Source organism: Armigeres subalbatus, chromosome 3, assembly GCF_024139115.2.
Source record: "Armigeres subalbatus isolate Guangzhou_Male chromosome 3, GZ_Asu_2, whole genome shotgun sequence".
In the NCBI taxonomy this organism is placed as follows: domain Eukaryota; kingdom Metazoa; phylum Arthropoda; class Insecta; order Diptera; family Culicidae; genus Armigeres; species Armigeres subalbatus.
This window is the reverse complement of record NC_085141.1, coordinates 378,014,099-378,031,139: the sequence shown is the minus strand read 5'-3', so window position 1 is coordinate 378,031,139 and position 17,041 is coordinate 378,014,099. Positions and strand designations below refer to the sequence as shown.

The following is a 17,041-nucleotide window of genomic DNA, read 5'->3' as shown; positions in this document are numbered from 1 at the left end:
CCAGACCTATGATGACCTTTCTCTATCTGAGGCTTCTATTGTTGTTGTGAATTTCAACAAAAGTGCTGAATTTTTCACCTAATTTTCAAAGTTACTAACCTAAACAGCCATTGCTACACCTAGCATCTCTCCAGTTTACGTGAAACCTTTTGCCGCTGGCACGGTTGCTGCTGCCGCGGCTGTTGTTGTCGTGGAACCGATTGACCCACATTTCCTTTCCGTATCCTCCGCTTCGACCAAACCAAAGCCAAACAAAGCAATCATCGTCATTCGATCCACATGCTTGGCGCAAGAAGGCACGCGAGTTGATCCATTCCTCCATCGGAACGCTTTCTTATTCCCCCTTCCTTTCATCGTTTCACGTGACGCGATCTCTGTCACTGGGGCTTGTTTTGGTTTCCCCAACTCGGGCGACGATCGTGCATCATCATAATATCATGGCATGTTGGTGCCGGGCGGGCGGCGGAAGAAATTCACCTCTTTTGGCCACAAATCACATAACAGTTATATTTCTTCTGGCTTGCATACCAAATCTAGCACCGCGCCGTATCGTCCACATGCTCCATTCAGCCAGATCAAAAAGTGTAACTTCGTGATCGAGCACCACCACCACCACCACAGAGGCCGCCTCGCATATGTGTGACGACGTGCTCGAGCGCGAATGACACAGAATGAAAGAACGAGGCGCACTGAAATAACTTCAAATAAGTCATCGCTACTCGCGAAGCCGCGAGTCACAGGCAGCGCTCTCCCAGCGTGGATCGAACCTTTCTCCGCTGCTGTTGTGGCTCCAATCGTGTCTTCCCGGTTCCTCCTTGATATGCGCAAAACCCGTTAGGCAAGGTTCGGAAAAGGTCTTTCGAATTCCTCCTGGCCTGGCCGTCGTTTATCGTCGCTGCTGGTCGGCACAAGCAGGCAACCATTCCCTCATCAGAACCATTCCGTATCATTGATTGTTGGTTCGTGGTCGGGATTTGCTGTTGATCCCTAATGATGGCGATCGACCCACAGAAATGGTGGGTCCATTGTCCATCGATCGCCCTTTCTTTCCAGAGGTAACCCATTTCGTTAATCGGTCGTTCTGGATCGCGTGAGGATCGAGAAAACCGGTTTCCGTTGATGATGGTGGTTGCATTCCGTGCTTTTGTGCGGTTCGGTGACGAGTGAGATCGAGAGCACGATCGCGCGCATTTATTCGAGGAGCTCGGAACTGGATCAAATGCAGTTTTGTTTTGCGGTTAGGCCGGCGAAGAGTGTGTCAGCTGGGAAAGTTCAAGTTCAGCAGAAGAGCGGAGACGTTGTCCAATCAGAGATAAAAAGCTTAGTGGAATCTTTCTATTTTGAATGACTAATAATTTGGAATACCGTAATAAGCGATTATGGGTTTTAAACAGAGTTCCATCGCCATGTCCAACTGGTTAACAACATATGCACAAGTAATCACTTTGAATAACATTATTTTTATGAACTTCAAATCCCTCACTGTAATTCACATGTCAATCATTCTCAACCCTTTCTGATAGAAAGCATAATACACAGTCGATATCAGTGCCAACGTCACTATATCGAAACGTGGAACGCCAATTACACCCGCAAAATTTACCGGTGCCAGCTTGGCCACCATCGTCAATCAAACTCAAAGTCGTCACGGATTCCATCACTCACTGCCGCCAATGATGATTAGCTGTTCAATCATTTTATGATGGGTGTCGTTGCTCGCTCTTATCGTCTATATGGCGATAAGAGCGAACCTTATTGATTTGATTCCCATGTCTCCCCACTCTGGGAGACGGACAGGTTCGGTGGGCACTGATTGCAGAAAAAATGTCGGTTACGCAACCGATTTGAGTGATGTGACTATTGAAGTGCAACCGAAAATAGAATGCTCCGGTGAACAACCTGTATTTTTTGGTTACATACAACCACATGTAAGGAGCAATGCGAGTATAGTGACGTTCCGATGTATATTTCATTAGAGAAGTTCATCGAGATGGAGATCTTTCCTAATAGCCATTTTATTGTCCAGATACCACAACCTGTTTGGCCAACCAAAGGTTTTATTCGAATTACAAATATTATTTTATGATTACATACTTCAAAATAATTCCGGACGACTCTCCTGCGTCTTGTGGTTTTTCTTTTTAAATCGCAAGCATCTCCATGGAAGAATTTGATTAGGTTTCAGAATTTCTTTGGTTTTTGATTAAAGATTGCTATCAGAAATCAAGGCGGGTGTGGTCCTTGATTTCATTCTAGGATAAAAATCACAAAAGCATGATGATTACTACTCCTGGCCACGCCCATCTTCACCGTAACTTAGGAGGGGAAGAAAGTGTTGACGTAGTACTTACTTAACGAGAGGCCCTCGACGCAGCGACATTGGATATTGGGGAAGGTATTCGTTGGATCAGGCTTTGCCTGTAGCTGACAATGTGACCGTGGTAGATCTTACACCGTTACGGGGGAAACCTCTCAAATACCACGAAAAATGAAAAAAAAAACGAGAACGTTATTTTTGGCAACCGACCCAGCAACGAAATTAGGACTATGGAGTGATGGACAAGCAGATGAAGCGAGTACTGAGGTAGAAACCCATTAGCGAACGGATCTGTGTGTTGTTAATAGAGGCAAATTCTTAATTACAAGCTAATCAACGTTTACGCACCGACAATCGATAAATCCGACGACGTGAAGGATACGTTTTATGAATGTCTTGATATAGCCTATGGAGAGTGCCCAAAGCATGAGACACCCAAATCGTGAGACTTGCACCCAGATAGACAATGTTCTGATGAATGGGCGCCATTTTTTGGATGTTATCGCTGTGTAGATATTCAGAGGTACATCACAAACATGAACGACCGCATCTCCCAGCCGATCGCTTACCAGAAGCTCAGCTCGGATCGCCATCCGACTACGAGGCGCGGCAAGAAACGCACTCGACCGGCAGCTGCATTCAAACGAGAAGGCGATCCTGGTGGCCCGGGAACAATATGTGCCAAAAGCTCGACAGGTAAGTAACACCCTTAGCATTGATACACTCACCAAAGATTTGATTCGTCTACGAAATGTCACTCGAAAGCAGTACCAGCGTACAGGGATGTCTATCCGAAGACTAGTTGCAATCGTTTGACAAAAATCATCCAGGCCCCAGAATGGTGGACCTCAGAAATAGTGGTAAGCCGTTCTGGAAAATAACCAAAACTTCCAAATATAACCCTCGCCCCATCCCACCTTTGATCCCATTAGACAACAGTGTCTCTAAGGATCGCTTGGTAACTCCTGCAGAGAAGGTCACCGAAATAGGTCGTCACTTTGTCAGCTCACACAATCTTGACTCCTTGTAGGAGTTGGGAGATCTCAGTTGGCGAATTGATAACCTTTATCAAATCATAAAAAACATAAAGGCCCCCGTCCTCGACAACATCCTGAGTCCCGAACTTAAACACATGAGTGCTTCATTCTTTGAGCACCTTTCGCTGATCTTTATTCAGTGTCTCCGACTTTCCTACTACTACTTACCATAGTCTTGGAAGTCAGCCAAAGTAATCCCCATCCGCCTTGGAGGATCCTTCCTCTCTTAAACGTTATCGTCCCTTCAGCCTTCTGTCAGGGATTTCGAAGCTATTCGAAAAGCCGAACATCGCAACATCTTGCTCGGGCAACAGTTTGTTTTCCGATTCGGTCGATCCACCGTGCTCCAACTGACCCGAGTTGCAAACGTTCTCAGACGGAACAAGTCTGTCTCTATCTCTAAAACATCCGCCATGGCTCTATTCGATGTTTAAGAAATCGTTCGACAATGGCACGATGGCCTGGTGTACAAACTGCAACGCTACAATCTTCCCAGCTACCTGGTGAAAATCATCAACAATTTCGTGTCAGCAAGGACATTCCGGGTCACAATCAGCGGAGCAAGTTCCAATGCAAACGACATCTTCACAGGCGTCCCTGAGGGTTGTACGCTCGGGGCCCTGCGATTTAATCCGTTTATCTCCGACTTACCAGAAGCTCCAAAAGGCGACATTCTGTCAATGTTCGCAGATGACACCTCCATCGCCTACCGAGGGAGAGGGATCTGAGCACTAGTGGCAAAACTGCAACGAGGCCTGGATGCCCTGATAGGGTACCTCACCTGCTGGAAGATTTGTATCAACGCGACGAAGACCCTGGTCATCATTTTCCCCCACTCTAAATCTCCTAAACATGTTCCGCCTGGGGACTGTAAAATCATCCTCAAAGGTATGACAAAGGTATGAATGAGTCAATGAGGCTGACTACCTTGGCTTGACCCTCAACAGCAAGTTTATTTTTGCGCAACAGGTTTACAAGACAGCGACGAGGTGTAACATTTTGTTGAAACTACTGGTAGACAGGTTATCAAATTATAGATTTAAGTTATTCCTAGTAACGAACCAATGCCTTGGGAAGGCCCGGAAGCCTCCTTTCAAGAGGCCCGGAATCCTCCTTTCAAGAGGCCCGGAAGCCTCTTTTCAAGAGGCCCGGAAGCCTCCTTTCAAGAGGCCCGGAAGCCTCCTTTCAAGAGGCCGAAGCCTCTCTCAAGAGGCCTGAAGCCTCCTCTCAAGAGGCCCGGAAGCCTCCTTTCAAGAGGCCCAAGCCTCCTTTCAAGAGGCCCGGAAGCCTCCTTTCAAGAGGCCTGAAGCCTCCTTTCAGAGGCCAGGCCTCCTTTCAAGAGGCCAGGCCTCCTTTCAAGAGGCCCAGAAGCCTCCTTTCAAGAGGCCGGAAGCCTCCTTTCAAGAGGCCAGAGCCTCCTTTCAGAGGCCCGGAAGCCTCCTTTCAAGAGGCCAGAAGCCTCCTTTCAAGAGGCTCAGGCCTCCTTTCAGAGGCTCAGAAGCCTCCTTTCAAGAGGCTCAGAAGCCTCCTTTCAAGGCTCAGGCCTCCTTTCAGGGCTAGGAAGCCTCCTTTCAAGAGGCCCAGAGCCTCCTTTCAAGAGGCCAGGCCTCCTTTCAAGAGGCCAGAGCCTCCTTTCAAGGAGGCCCAGAGCCTCCTTTCAAGGAGGCCCAGAGCCTCCTTTCAAGGGCCAGGCCTCCTTTCAAGAGGCCAGAGCCTCCTTTCAAGGAGGCCAGAGCCTCCTTTCAAGAGGCCCAGAGCCTCCTTTCAAGAGGCCAGAGCCTCCTTTCAAGGAGGCCCAGAGCCTCCTTTCAAGGAGGCCAGAGCCTCCTTTCAAGAGGCCAGGCCTCCTTTCAAGGAGGCCCAGAGCCTCCTTTCAAGGAGGCCAGAGCCTCCTTTCAAGGAGGCCAGAGCCTCCTTTCAAGGAGGCCCAGAGCCTCCTTTCAAGGAGGCTTCCAGGCCTCCTTTCAAGGAGGCTCAGAGCCTCCTTTCAAGGAGGCCAGAGCCCCCTTTCAAGGAGGCCCAGAGCCTCCTTTCAAGGAGGCCCAGAGCCTCCTTTCAAGGAGGCCAGAGCCTCCTTTCAAAGGGCCCAGAGCCTCCTTTCAAGGAGGCCCAGAGCCTCCTTTCAAGGAGGCCCAGGCCTCCTTTCTGAGGCCAGAGCCTCCTTTCAAGGAGGCCAGGCCTCCTTTCAAGGAGGCTCAGAGCCTCCTTTCAAGGAGGCCAGAGCCTCCTTTCAAGGCTCAGAGCCTCCTTTCAAGGAGGCTCAGGCCTCCTTTCAAGAGACTCAGAGCCTCCTTTCAAGGAGGAGCCTCAGGAGCCTCCTTTCAGGAGGCTCAGAGTTTCCTTTCAAGGAGGCTCTGAGCCTTTCAAGGAGGCTCAGAGCCTCCTTCAAGGAGGCTCAGAGCCTCTTCCAGCCTCTTGGAAGGAGGCTTTGAGCCTCTTGAAGGCTTCCAGGCCTCTTGGAAGGAGGCTTCTGAGCCTCTTGGAAGGAGGCCTGAGCCTCTTGGAAGGAGGCTCTGAGCCTCTTGAAGGAGGCTCTGAGCCTCTTGGAAGGAGGCTCTGAGCCTCTTGGAAGGAGGCTTCTGAGCTCTTGGAAGGAGGCTCTGAGCCTCTTGGAAGGAGGCTTCCGAGCTCTTGAAAGGAGGCTTCTGAGCCTCTTGAAGGAGGCCTGAGCCTCTTGAAGGAGGCTTCTGAGCCTCTGGAAGGAGGCTTCCTGAGCTCTTGGAAGGAGGCTTCCGAGGCTCTTGAAGGAGGCTTCCTACCCTCTTGAAAGAGGCTTCCGAGCCTCTTGGAAGGAGGCTTCTGAGCCTTTGAAAGGAGGCTTCCGAGCCTCTTGGAAGGAGGCTTCCGAGCCTCTTGGAATTTTCCTTGATTTTTTTTTTGGGGGTTAACTCATAGTTTCACTAACGCTAAAAGTCGTAATCAACTAAAACCCGCTCGTGTAAAAAAAGAACTGGGTGTAGTACAATATTTGATAGATACGATTTTCGACCTCAACTGTGAGGCCGTCTTCAGTGTCTCGTACTTTACTCGACTCACTGAAGGCACTGAAAGCAGCCTCACAGTTGAGTTCGAAGTTCGTATCTGCAATGATTACAAAAGGGGAAGGGTCGTATGGTCGAAACCCGTCTGGCCGAAAGTAATTTGGCCGAACGGCTCATACGGCCGAATAGGTCATTTGGTCATTTGGCCAAAAAGGTCATTGGGCCGCACAGGTCATTTGGCTGAATAGGTCATTTGACACGTTTTTTCCTACTTCTCACGATGTATCACCTCTCACTTGAGACGTGAGACGTTTCACTTCTCACTTCTCACCCCTCATTTTTCACTTATCACTTCTCATTGCGTAAAATGAGAAAAGCAAACTGAGAAGGGAAACGCCTCTTTTCTCACTCACTACTTCTAACTTCTAATTCTTCACTTTTCACAGTGAGAAATAAGATATGAGACGTCAAATGATACATTCGGCCGAACGACCTATTCGACCAAATGACCTTTTCGGCTATATGACCGTTTGGGCCAAATGACTTTCGGGTTAATGGTCTGTTCGGCCAAATGATACATTTGGTCAAACACTTTCGGCCTAGTGACCTTCGGCCAAATGGCATTCGGCCAAACGGTCCTTCCCGATTACCAAACGTGGTGGAAATAAATGGGATGTACTAAACTCGTCTTATGACAGTTGACGACATTCCACTAAAAGAGCTTCAATAATTTTTCTCAACGTAAAATGTTTTTCTTATCGAAAATCAAAATATTCAAGCAGCAAGTTTATTTTGAAATCAGTAGTGAAAAACAACAGGTGGACGTACTGTTTTATACTACTTAGTAGTTTGAAAATAGTTTTACGCTAAACGGTGTATGTGTAATATATATTTTTTTGCAATTATTTGTTTTTACTTTTGATTTACAGAGACATGGCTGGGATTTCCGTCCATCGTCGTAGGGACTAAAACCAACGAAAGCAACGTCCATTTGCTAGAACTTCACTATAGCAGAACGTTTCTCTTGAGCTCACGATTTGGTACGGATGCGTTCGGCAAAAAAATGTATTTTTCATTGACTCTCGAAACTATGACGAAAAAACGAGAATGCCTGCCTTAACCCAATTTACGAAATTTTAGTCACGGTATGCAGTAAGTAAGGTAGGCTTGTAAGAAAAATGAGTGACGCATATTTTATCACCAAGTGTTGGAGTACAAAAACAAGCCTACTGGGGTCGTAGAGCATCGTCTCGGTTCAGCTTGTTCGAAGATAGCAGTGACGTCACATGTTTACACTCAAACTGAATGTTTACATACGTGCTGAGCCTGCCTTGTTTTTCGTATACCATGAATTTTGGTATGAATTGAAGAATACTATTTGTAATTAAAAATCCAAAATAGGGAACTGTTCCGTTTTCCATCTTACTGAACATATATTCATCTCATCGCGAACCAAAGAAATACGGCACCAATTCCGTTGCTTCTTTTTGCTAACATATGTACATGCTCAAAAATAAGAAACGAATCAAATACCTTTCCATGGCTTTGTTTTTTGTGGGATAATTATCGGAGCTATGAGATGAAGTCCAGGAGCAGTAACCCTATTTATTGCAAATTTTTGTTATCAAACATTGCTGATATCTTCTTAGCTTTTGAAAAATTCTCATTGCCATGGAAAAATTTAATAATTATATGAAAATTTGAGATTCAATAATTTTTTCCACCCTTGTTTCACTTATTTCCAAGGGGCATTTTATTTTGGTAGATTCCAAACACTTGCTTACATGACAAACAAAATAATTACTTCCCAGACATCCTTCCCCCAGGCCCGCAGCAACACCAAAGTTCAATGCAACATAGTAACAGCTAATGATCGAATGCCACTCCACACCGGCTTCGAATCAGACTTACCTTAGGCAACGATGCCAGACACTGCTGCTTAACGTCCCACACGACCTTGTCGGAGGGAAACTGCAAGCACTTGTACACGTTCAGCTCCGGCACGAAGATTCTCACCAGCAGCCAACCGTCCCGCGGTTCGGGCGGTGGTTCATCGTCGAACACCATCGTATCCATGGCGGCGTGCCGGGCGAATTTCCGGAACTCACTTTTAATCCACTTGCTTTCTTTTTTGTTGCTGTTCTTCCACAAACAAAAGATCCTTCAGAACGATCCACTCTAAAGCACTTCTAAACTCTCTTTCGAGGAGGGGGGCGAATGCTCATTAGCCCGAGAGGGCTATCGCATCCGATTCGAAACTCCCCCGGCTTGAGACTGTACGACGAGACCGCTCACCACCCACGCACCCGGACGCGTACGTGCTGCCAAAGGGTTAGTCACAGCGGACACCACGACGACGACGGTGCGGGGGTGTCCATGTTCTACGCCCGACGGGGCTCACGCAGCTATTCCATTTTCAGCACTTGTTCACGTCTGTCTGGGTGTTTTGTTGTCGTCTGCAAGCGAAAAAGAAGAAAAGTGGAAATTAATTAGCGTGTCGGATTTTGGGATGATTTGCAACGGTTGGAATGGAATAGCATTTGTTTTCTGAAAATGTATTTCTTCGAGTTGTTAAAAATGACGATGTTTATTATCCCAGAAAACAATGCCGACAAATTAAAACAATTTATTCTTGGAGTGAAGAAGTGGAAAATGTCACTAAATATCACAAATTAAGATGAATAAAACCTGTATTTGAAAAAAAGTGTGAAGGCTTTACATGACTTTCAGCGAAATAATGTGTATTTTAATAGAAAGTACAAGGCTGTAATATGCTCAGAAAATAGAGGACCTTACCACCTATATTTTATTTTTTATTGTATATAACATGCGCATTTGCCAGCTTGAAGTAATGTAAGATATGAAGTAATACAAGATTAATAAAGTTATATTGATTTGTCAACAAGGTCCAAATCAATTTTATAATTTAAGGCTGCACTACTTTATTTTAATTCAATTATTCTGACGGTTTCCACAAAATGAATCATTTCTATTTAGTGGCATGATATATTTGGTCTTCACTTAAACAAATTATAGAGTTTTAACAAACATCTCGCAAAGAACTAATTACGGTACGCATCAGTGCAGCCTTGGCATTATTAACCAGATCACCAAATCTCATTATAAACATCAGGCAGATCATTTTTCTCAGGTGATACTAAACCTATTAGGGGCGAATGATGTCGATCTGCAATATGCAAACCCGTACAACAAGCCGCTTTGATCTTGCAACATATCCACTTACCCAGCCACTCGGTAGTTTACCATGAATCCAATTCCCATGGCGTACGACGACAACGATGGCGACTGTGTGATCGCATGCTGCGTAATGACGCAGAAACAAGATCACTATCAGGTATCTCATTAAGGTATGCATAAACCGATAAAGTATAGTGCAGCATACGACCATTGACGAGCTTCAGCGAGATCGGCAGGCTCAATTACTCTCCTTTGGCGCAGAGACTCACTTGATCACTTGAGTTCGGTCGAATAGTACAACGGAGTGCTCCGATGCTCAGATTCCAGTAGGTACCCAGTACAGGCCGTTTTCAGCAATTAGAGAACCCGAGAGTGGGCGTCCATGCGAATAATTGACAAAGTCGCCCTCATTGTCGCTTATTAGTTTTGCATTTATTTTGCGTTCGATAATGGCGATGTTTACACCTTCCCACCAACACGCGGCGGCAACATTGCTGACGATTTTATGCGTTTATCACGGCTTGCGTTAATTGAATGGAAATACCAACGGGATAACGTGTCGCTCAAAATGGCATTGTCGATTACGATAAATTATGCGAAATATAGTCTTGCTTTTATGGACTTTGGTTTTGATGTCCAAAAAAGTTGGTTTCGCGATAACAACTGTCGCTAATAATATGTAGCATGATGAAAATTGTAATGTGTCAAGTAAAATAGAAAATTTTCTCACCTCTCATTTCTGTATAAATAAACATATACGATATGTAGCATACCGTGACAGACTTTTTTTCTCAAGCTGTCATGATAAAGAACCGATTCAGGATAAATTTCTATTAAAAAGCTTCAAACGCGGGAAGCACTGGTTCTGATGATGCATCAGTGTTGTGCTCAATAATTCTCAAACGATAATGATTGCAGCTTTCACGTGAAAAAATTTCAGGTGAAAACAGTAGGCGAGTACGATTTTTAAACGATTTTAAACGAGTTGTCGCCGGCGATAATTTCACAAATGATGGTATCAAACGATAATAAACACATAATTATCATTCAAATATAACCTAATAAGCTAAATGACAACAGTCTCGTTGAATCTTCTGTTTGGCGTTCTGTTGGCGATTTTTAAACGATTCGCACTTGCTGGCGAGTTTTTATCAATTGATAATTTAAATGTGTGATCGCGAGTGAGTGTTCATCACTCTCAATTTTTTTTTAATTGATTTTTCCCATCCCTGGTTGATGCATTTCAACTTGTTCTACACAGCTGTGTGGTCCTCAACACAAAATTAGCGAGAACAAAGCGAGAATCATCACTTCGTAGTTCGGGTTGCCTCTCTAATTCTTTTCTCGCACTATGTACACCAGTTTGATGAATTTGTTATCATGTTATGATTTGGAACGGTTTTTGCCTTTCTTCTATCGTTGTTCGTTATCTATTGAGAGCAATTTCTTAAAATCCTGGTCGTCATTATTCAACGTTGATTATCGGAATCAACTAAAAAAACTTCCGCTGTCATAAAAACCCTGCCAATAATAGAACAAAACCTGCCAAAGCCGTCATTCCTCCTATCTGATTGTCAATTCAGTTTATTGTACATTTTCAAAATTATATTGAAAAATAATACATTGAATAGTAATTCAATAGCTATATCGACCTTTCAAGAAGTGCTCAAGTGCGAAGAAATGTTCAAATAGCTTCGACAGTACGTTCTCAGTGGATTGCAGAATTTCGAACAGGTTGTTGATATTGGTTTTACGCTTTCTGGCGTAATATCAAATGGTACTCTGTCACAAACACCCATGACCTTCATCTCCGCATCAATCTCGTCAACTTCTGCTTCTGTGATGCTATCCAGAATATCGTTATCGGTCATCAGCTCACAACAAATCACGTTTTGGTCTACTTCGCAATATTCAATGAATGATGATGATGAGATTTCAAAGTCCGCAGAAATGTCAGCAGCTGCTCTTTCCTGATGTAATAATTCAGCCAAAGGCAAATCGTCGTCGCCTTCCAAGGAAAGCCCCGCTTTTCTAAAACAATGTAAAATCGTTTTTGATTTTACATTGTTCGTCCACGCTTTGGATATAATGTTGATGGCATCCAAAACCGTTATTTCCGATATACCCTGAAACAAACGAATATTTATTAAATCTGTTTGAAGTAAGAAAGTTAAACGGATTTACCGAACCAGCTCATGGCGGTAATAAAGTTTGAGATTTTTGATTATCCCCAAATCCAATGGTTGTAGAACTGAAGTGGCATTCGGAGGAAAAAAAACTGCAGATTTATAGCTTTCAATTTCGGTTGCAATGATTTCGGGTAAGCAGTGCAATTGTCCACCAGAAACAATACTTTGCGTCTCCCTTCTGTGAATTTTTTTTATCTAAAGATAAAATCCACTTTTCAAAGAGTACTGACGTCATCCAAGCCAAAGTATTGCTCTCGTAAGTTACTGGTAGCGATTTCACGTTTTTGAAGCATCTTGGCTTACGACTTTTTCCAATAACAAGCAACGGAAGATTCTCGGTTGGTTGCGCACATGACCGTCAACCGCTGTTTTAAATATTTCTCCATGGCAAGTTTCAGAGCGGAAGACAAATGACTTTTCCAATAAACATTTGAAAAAGAGGCCTGTTTCATCGGCGTTGAAAATATCATTTGGCTCATATTAGTTAATTAAACCGGGAAGTACATATGACATCCAATCGCTAGTCATGTCAACACTAGCACTCTCGCCGCAAAGCTTACGGAATGACATGCGCTGACGATTGCAGAACCTACTGAGCCATCCAGCACTTCCTTTGAAAATTGTTAGTCCAAGTTTATCATCAAATTCGCAAGCTTTTGCTCGAATAATAGATCCGGATAACGGTATGTTGTTTTCCCAGGCTTGACGAACGAATAGCTCCATTGCCATTTCAAGCTTATCGCTACCTACTAACCTCATACGTTTATTATGGAGATTTCTGGCATTTTCGGCTTTTACCCTCCAATTTTCCTTGTTCTTGTAGATCAGCGGTTCTGAACCTTTTTCTTGAGAGGTACCCCTTCAGGCTTTTGCATTAATTGAGGTACCCCCTCTTTAAAGTAGGCTTCCAAGTCTCTTGAAAAAATAATTCCGAGTCCTTTGAAGGAAGGCTTCCGAGCCTCTTGAAAGGAGCTTCTGAAACTCTTGAAAGTAGACTTCCGCAGCTGTTGATAATAGGCTTCTGAGCCTCTTGTAGAAAGACTTTCGAGTCACTTGAATGGCGGCTTTTGAGTCACATAAAAGGTGGCTTCCTTTGCATTTTGAAAGGATGCTTCTTAGCCTATTGAAAGTATGCTTTCAACCCTCTGAGGCATCCGAGGCTATTGAAAGGAGGCTTCCAATTCACTTGAAATAGGCTTTCGAGCCTCTTAAAAGCAGCCTTCCATGCTTTTTGAAAAAAAAGGCTTTCTGTCCTCTTGAAAGGAGGCTTCCGAGCCTCTTGAAACGAGGCTTCCAAACCTCTTGAAAGAAGGCTTCCAAGGCTCTTGAAAGGAGGCTTCCAAGGCCCTTGAAAGGAGGCTTCCAAGGCCCTTGAAAGGAGGCTTCCGAGCCTCTTGAAAGGAGGCTTCCGAGCCTCTTGAAAGGAGGCTTCCGAGCCTCTTGAAAGGAGGCTTCCGAGCCTCTTGAAAGGAGGCTTCCGAGCCTCTTGAAAGGAGGCTTCCGAGCCTCTTGAAAGGAGGCTTCCAGGCCTCTTGAAAGGAGGCTTCCGAGCCTCTTGAAAGGAGGCTTCCGGAGTCTCTTGCAAGGAGGCTTCCAGAGCCTCTTGCCTTCCAGCCTTACGAGCCTCTTGCAAGGAGGCTTCCTGAGCCTCTTGCCTTCCGAGGCTGACGAGCCTCTTGAAAGGAGGCTGACGAGCCTCTTGAAAGGAGGCTGACGAGCCTCTTGAAAGGAGGCTTCCGAGCCTCTTGAAAGGAGGCTTCCGAGCCTCTTGAAAGGAGGCTTCCGAGCCTCTTGAAAGGAGGCTTCCGAGCCTCTTGAAAGGAGGCTTCCGAGCCTTTTGAAAGGAGGCTTAAGAGCCTCTTGAAAGGAGGCTTCCGAGCCTCTTGAAAGGAGGCTTCCGAGCCTCTTGAAAGGAGGCTTCCGAGCCTCTTGAAAGGAGGCTTCCGAACCTCTTGAATGAAAGCTTTCGAGCCTCTTGAATGAAAGCTTTCGAGCCTCTTGAAAGGAGGCTTCCGAGCTTTTTTTTAAAAAAAAGGCTTCCGAACCTCTTGAAAGGATCCTTCCGAGCTTTTAAAGAAGGCTTCCGACTCTCTTAAAACAAGGCATCCGGGCCTCTTGCAAGGAGGCACAGGTCTCTTGAAAGGTAGCTTTTGAAAGAAAACTTCTGAACATCTTGAAAGGAGGCATTCGTGCTGCTCTGAAGACGGCTTCTGAGATGTGTAGAAAGATGCTTCTAAACCTCTTGCAACGAAGCACCCGAGCTTTTCTGAAAAACGCCTTCATGCCTCTCAAACGAAGGCTTGCAAACCTTTAGATTTAAGATTTTGGTTCAAAAGCATGTTTCTAACATATTATTCAACATTTTGTTTAGTTCAGGTAAATTACATTAGAGATTTTAAAAAAAATTGCTAATTCAACATTTGTCCATTTGATCTTCTGTTCCGCAGCCTTTCATACGCTGTTCTAGTTGAGGAGAGCAGGGTTAGATTAGCTTTGATTTGCTGATCACTATGCATATTATGTACAAGACAAAGTTTTGAAATAAAAAAATCACAATTATCAAAACTTTATCAATAAGCTCCGATTGGAATTGTAATACGTCCGCCATTATGCATTTTTATCCGAGGTACCCCCTAGGGCCAGCGAAGGTACCCCCAGGGGTACATGTACCCCAGGTTGAGAACCGCTGTTGTAGATGGTTGACACAGTACTTTGCGGTAAATCATACTCCTTGGCCACATCCTTCACCTTCCGACCGAAGACTTCAATTTGCTCGATGATTTTCAACCGCACGGCAATTGTAAGAGTTCGTACAACTCGTTTTTCCGTATTCACGATAATATCCATGACTGATTCCCGATTTCAACTGATACAATTTCAAGCGCTTGAGAAATGGTTGCATGAAAATGACATTTACATGTAACCACGGTGTACAGCATCAGGTACGCTCGTAAGAAAATCACAACAGGTTTAGTTTTACGTCACATATTTACATTCTAACTGAATGTTTACATACGTTCTAGGCCTACCTTGTTTTATTGTAGGGCCATGAAAGTGAACTTCTTCAGACAATATCGAGTTAGCGTGGAGAAAATGCATAGGGAAATAACTTCGACTTAGAGAATATCGAGTAAGGGAGATATCGACTTACGGAGAGAACGCAACATTTTAGATTGAAGGAACTTTGAATCTCATCGAGTAAGGGAAAATATCGAGTTACAAAACATCGAGTATAATCAATAAATATTTTTTGGAACATTTTTTATTTTCTATGGAAAAAATTTTTATTCTGTGGAAACTTTTGTAATTCTTGATTGATCAAATTGATTTATTCCTGGAAATTTTTCCGTGAAACATTTTGATTTATTCATTGAAAATTCTACTTTTATAATTGTATTCTTTGCTTTTAAAAATCCTATTTTATTCTTGTTTTGTGGAATATTCTCAATTGTTTATTGTTAGCGACGACAATCGTCTAGACCAGCGGTTCTCAACCTTTTTCTTGAGAGGTACCCCTTCAGGCTTTTGCATTAATTGAGGTACCCCCTCTTTAAAGTAGGCTTCCAAGTCTCTTGAAAGAATAATTCCGAGTCCTTTGAAGGAAGGCTTCCGAGCCTCTTGAAAGGAGCTTCTGAAACTCTTGAAAGTAGACTTCCGCAGCTGTTGATAATAGGCTTCTGAGCCTCTTGTAGAAAGACTTTCGAGTCACTTGAATGGCGGCTTTTGAGTCACATAAAAGGTGGCTTCCTTTGCATCTTGAAAGGATGCTTCTTAGCCTATTGAAAGTATGCTTTCAACCCTCTGAGGCATCCGAGGCTATTGAAAGGAGGCTTCCAATTCACTTGAAATAGGCTTTCGAGCCTCTTAAAAGCAGCCTTCCATGCTTTTTGAAAAAAAAGGCTTTCTGTCCTCTTGAAAGGAGGCTTCCAAACCTCTTGAAAGAAGGCTTTCGAGCCTCTTGAAAGGAGGCTTCCAAGGCTCTTGAAAGTAGGCTTCCAAGGCTCTTGAAAGGAGGCTTCCAAGGCCCTTGAAAGGAGGCTTCCGAGGCCCTTGAAAGGAGGCTTCCAAGGCCCTTGAAAGGAGGCTTCCAAGGCCCTTGAAAGGAGGCTTCCGAGCCTCTTGAAAGGAGGCTTCCGAGCCTCTTGAAAGGAGGCTTCCGAGCCTCTTGCAAGGAGGTTTCCGAGCCTCTTGCAAGGAGGCTTCCGAGCCTCTTGCAAGGAGGCTTCCGAGTCTCTTGCAAGGAGGCTTCCGAGCCTCTTGCAAGGAGGCTTCCGAGCCTCTTGCAAGGAGGCTTCCGAGCCTCTTGCCTTCCGAGGCTTACGAGCCTCTTGAAAGGAGGCTGACGAGCCTCTTGAAAGGAGGCTTCCGAGCCTCTTGAAAGGAGGCTTCCGAGCCTCTTGAAAGGAGGCTTCCGAGCCTCTTGCAAGGAGGCTTCCGAGTCTCTTGCAAGGAGGCTTCCGAGCCTCTTGCACGGAAACAAATGCATACCCACAGGCATGAATAAAAAATCATGAAATCATGAATCAGGTCAGATCATGAAACCATGATTATAATTCATGATTTCAGGAACATTATTCATGGTACTAGGCAATCCTCATCAGTCGACAGTATGCATAACCGGTTATACTTCCAACACTCCATTCCCAAGAAGTAAGAACGGCTGAGAGTTAGCACGCCGGACTCTCGCTCAGTGTACTCGAGTTCGGATCCCCTGTTGAACTTTTTTTTATTCTGTCGATTTTAACAACCAAATTGTAACGCATTGGTTGCGTTACGAAAAAATAAATCATGAAATCATGATTTATATTCATGGTGTATTTTCATAGCATGAAAACACGACGGATTCATGGAATCATGAATTATTTTCTCATTTCTAGGAACGGATTTTTACCCGTGTGCAAGGAGGCTTCCGAGCCTCTTGCAAGCAGGCTTCCGAGCCTTACGAGCCTCTTGAAAGGAGGCTGACGAGCCTCTTGAAAGGAGGCTTCCGAGCCTCTTGAAAGGAGGCTTCTGAGCCTCTTGAAAGGAGGCTTCTGAGCCTCTTGAAAGGAGGCTTCTGAGCCTCTTGAAAGAAGGCTTCTGAGCCTCTTGAAAGGAGGCTTCTGAGCCTCTTGAAAGGAGGCTTCTGAGCCTCTTGAAAGGAGGCTTCTGAGCCTCTTGAAAGGAGGCTTCCGAGCCTCTTGAAAGGAGGCTTCCGAGCCTCTTGAAAGGAGGCTTCCGAGCCTCTTGAAAGGAACCCTCTGCGCCTCCTGAAAGGAGGCTCCTGAGCCTCTTGAAAGGAGGCTTCTGAGCCTCTTGAAAGGAGGCTTCTGAGCCTCT

General features: G+C 44.8%; 1 protein-coding gene across 6 annotated transcripts in view; it reads right to left on the bottom strand.

The window, feature by feature from the left end:
- Nucleotides 1-17,041, bottom strand: part of LOC134226601 (SH3 and multiple ankyrin repeat domains protein 1) — a 425,678-nt gene that overhangs the window by 262,793 nt on the left and 145,844 nt on the right. For all 6 annotated transcript variants that reach the window (XM_062707471.1, XM_062707474.1, XM_062707476.1 and 3 more), the window contains one exon: nt 8,247-8,791. In XM_062707471.1, coding sequence (XP_062563455.1) covers nt 8,247-8,411 — 165 coding nt within the window. In that variant the 5' untranslated portion in view covers nt 8,412-8,791. The remainder of the gene's footprint in view (nt 1-8,246; nt 8,792-17,041) is intronic.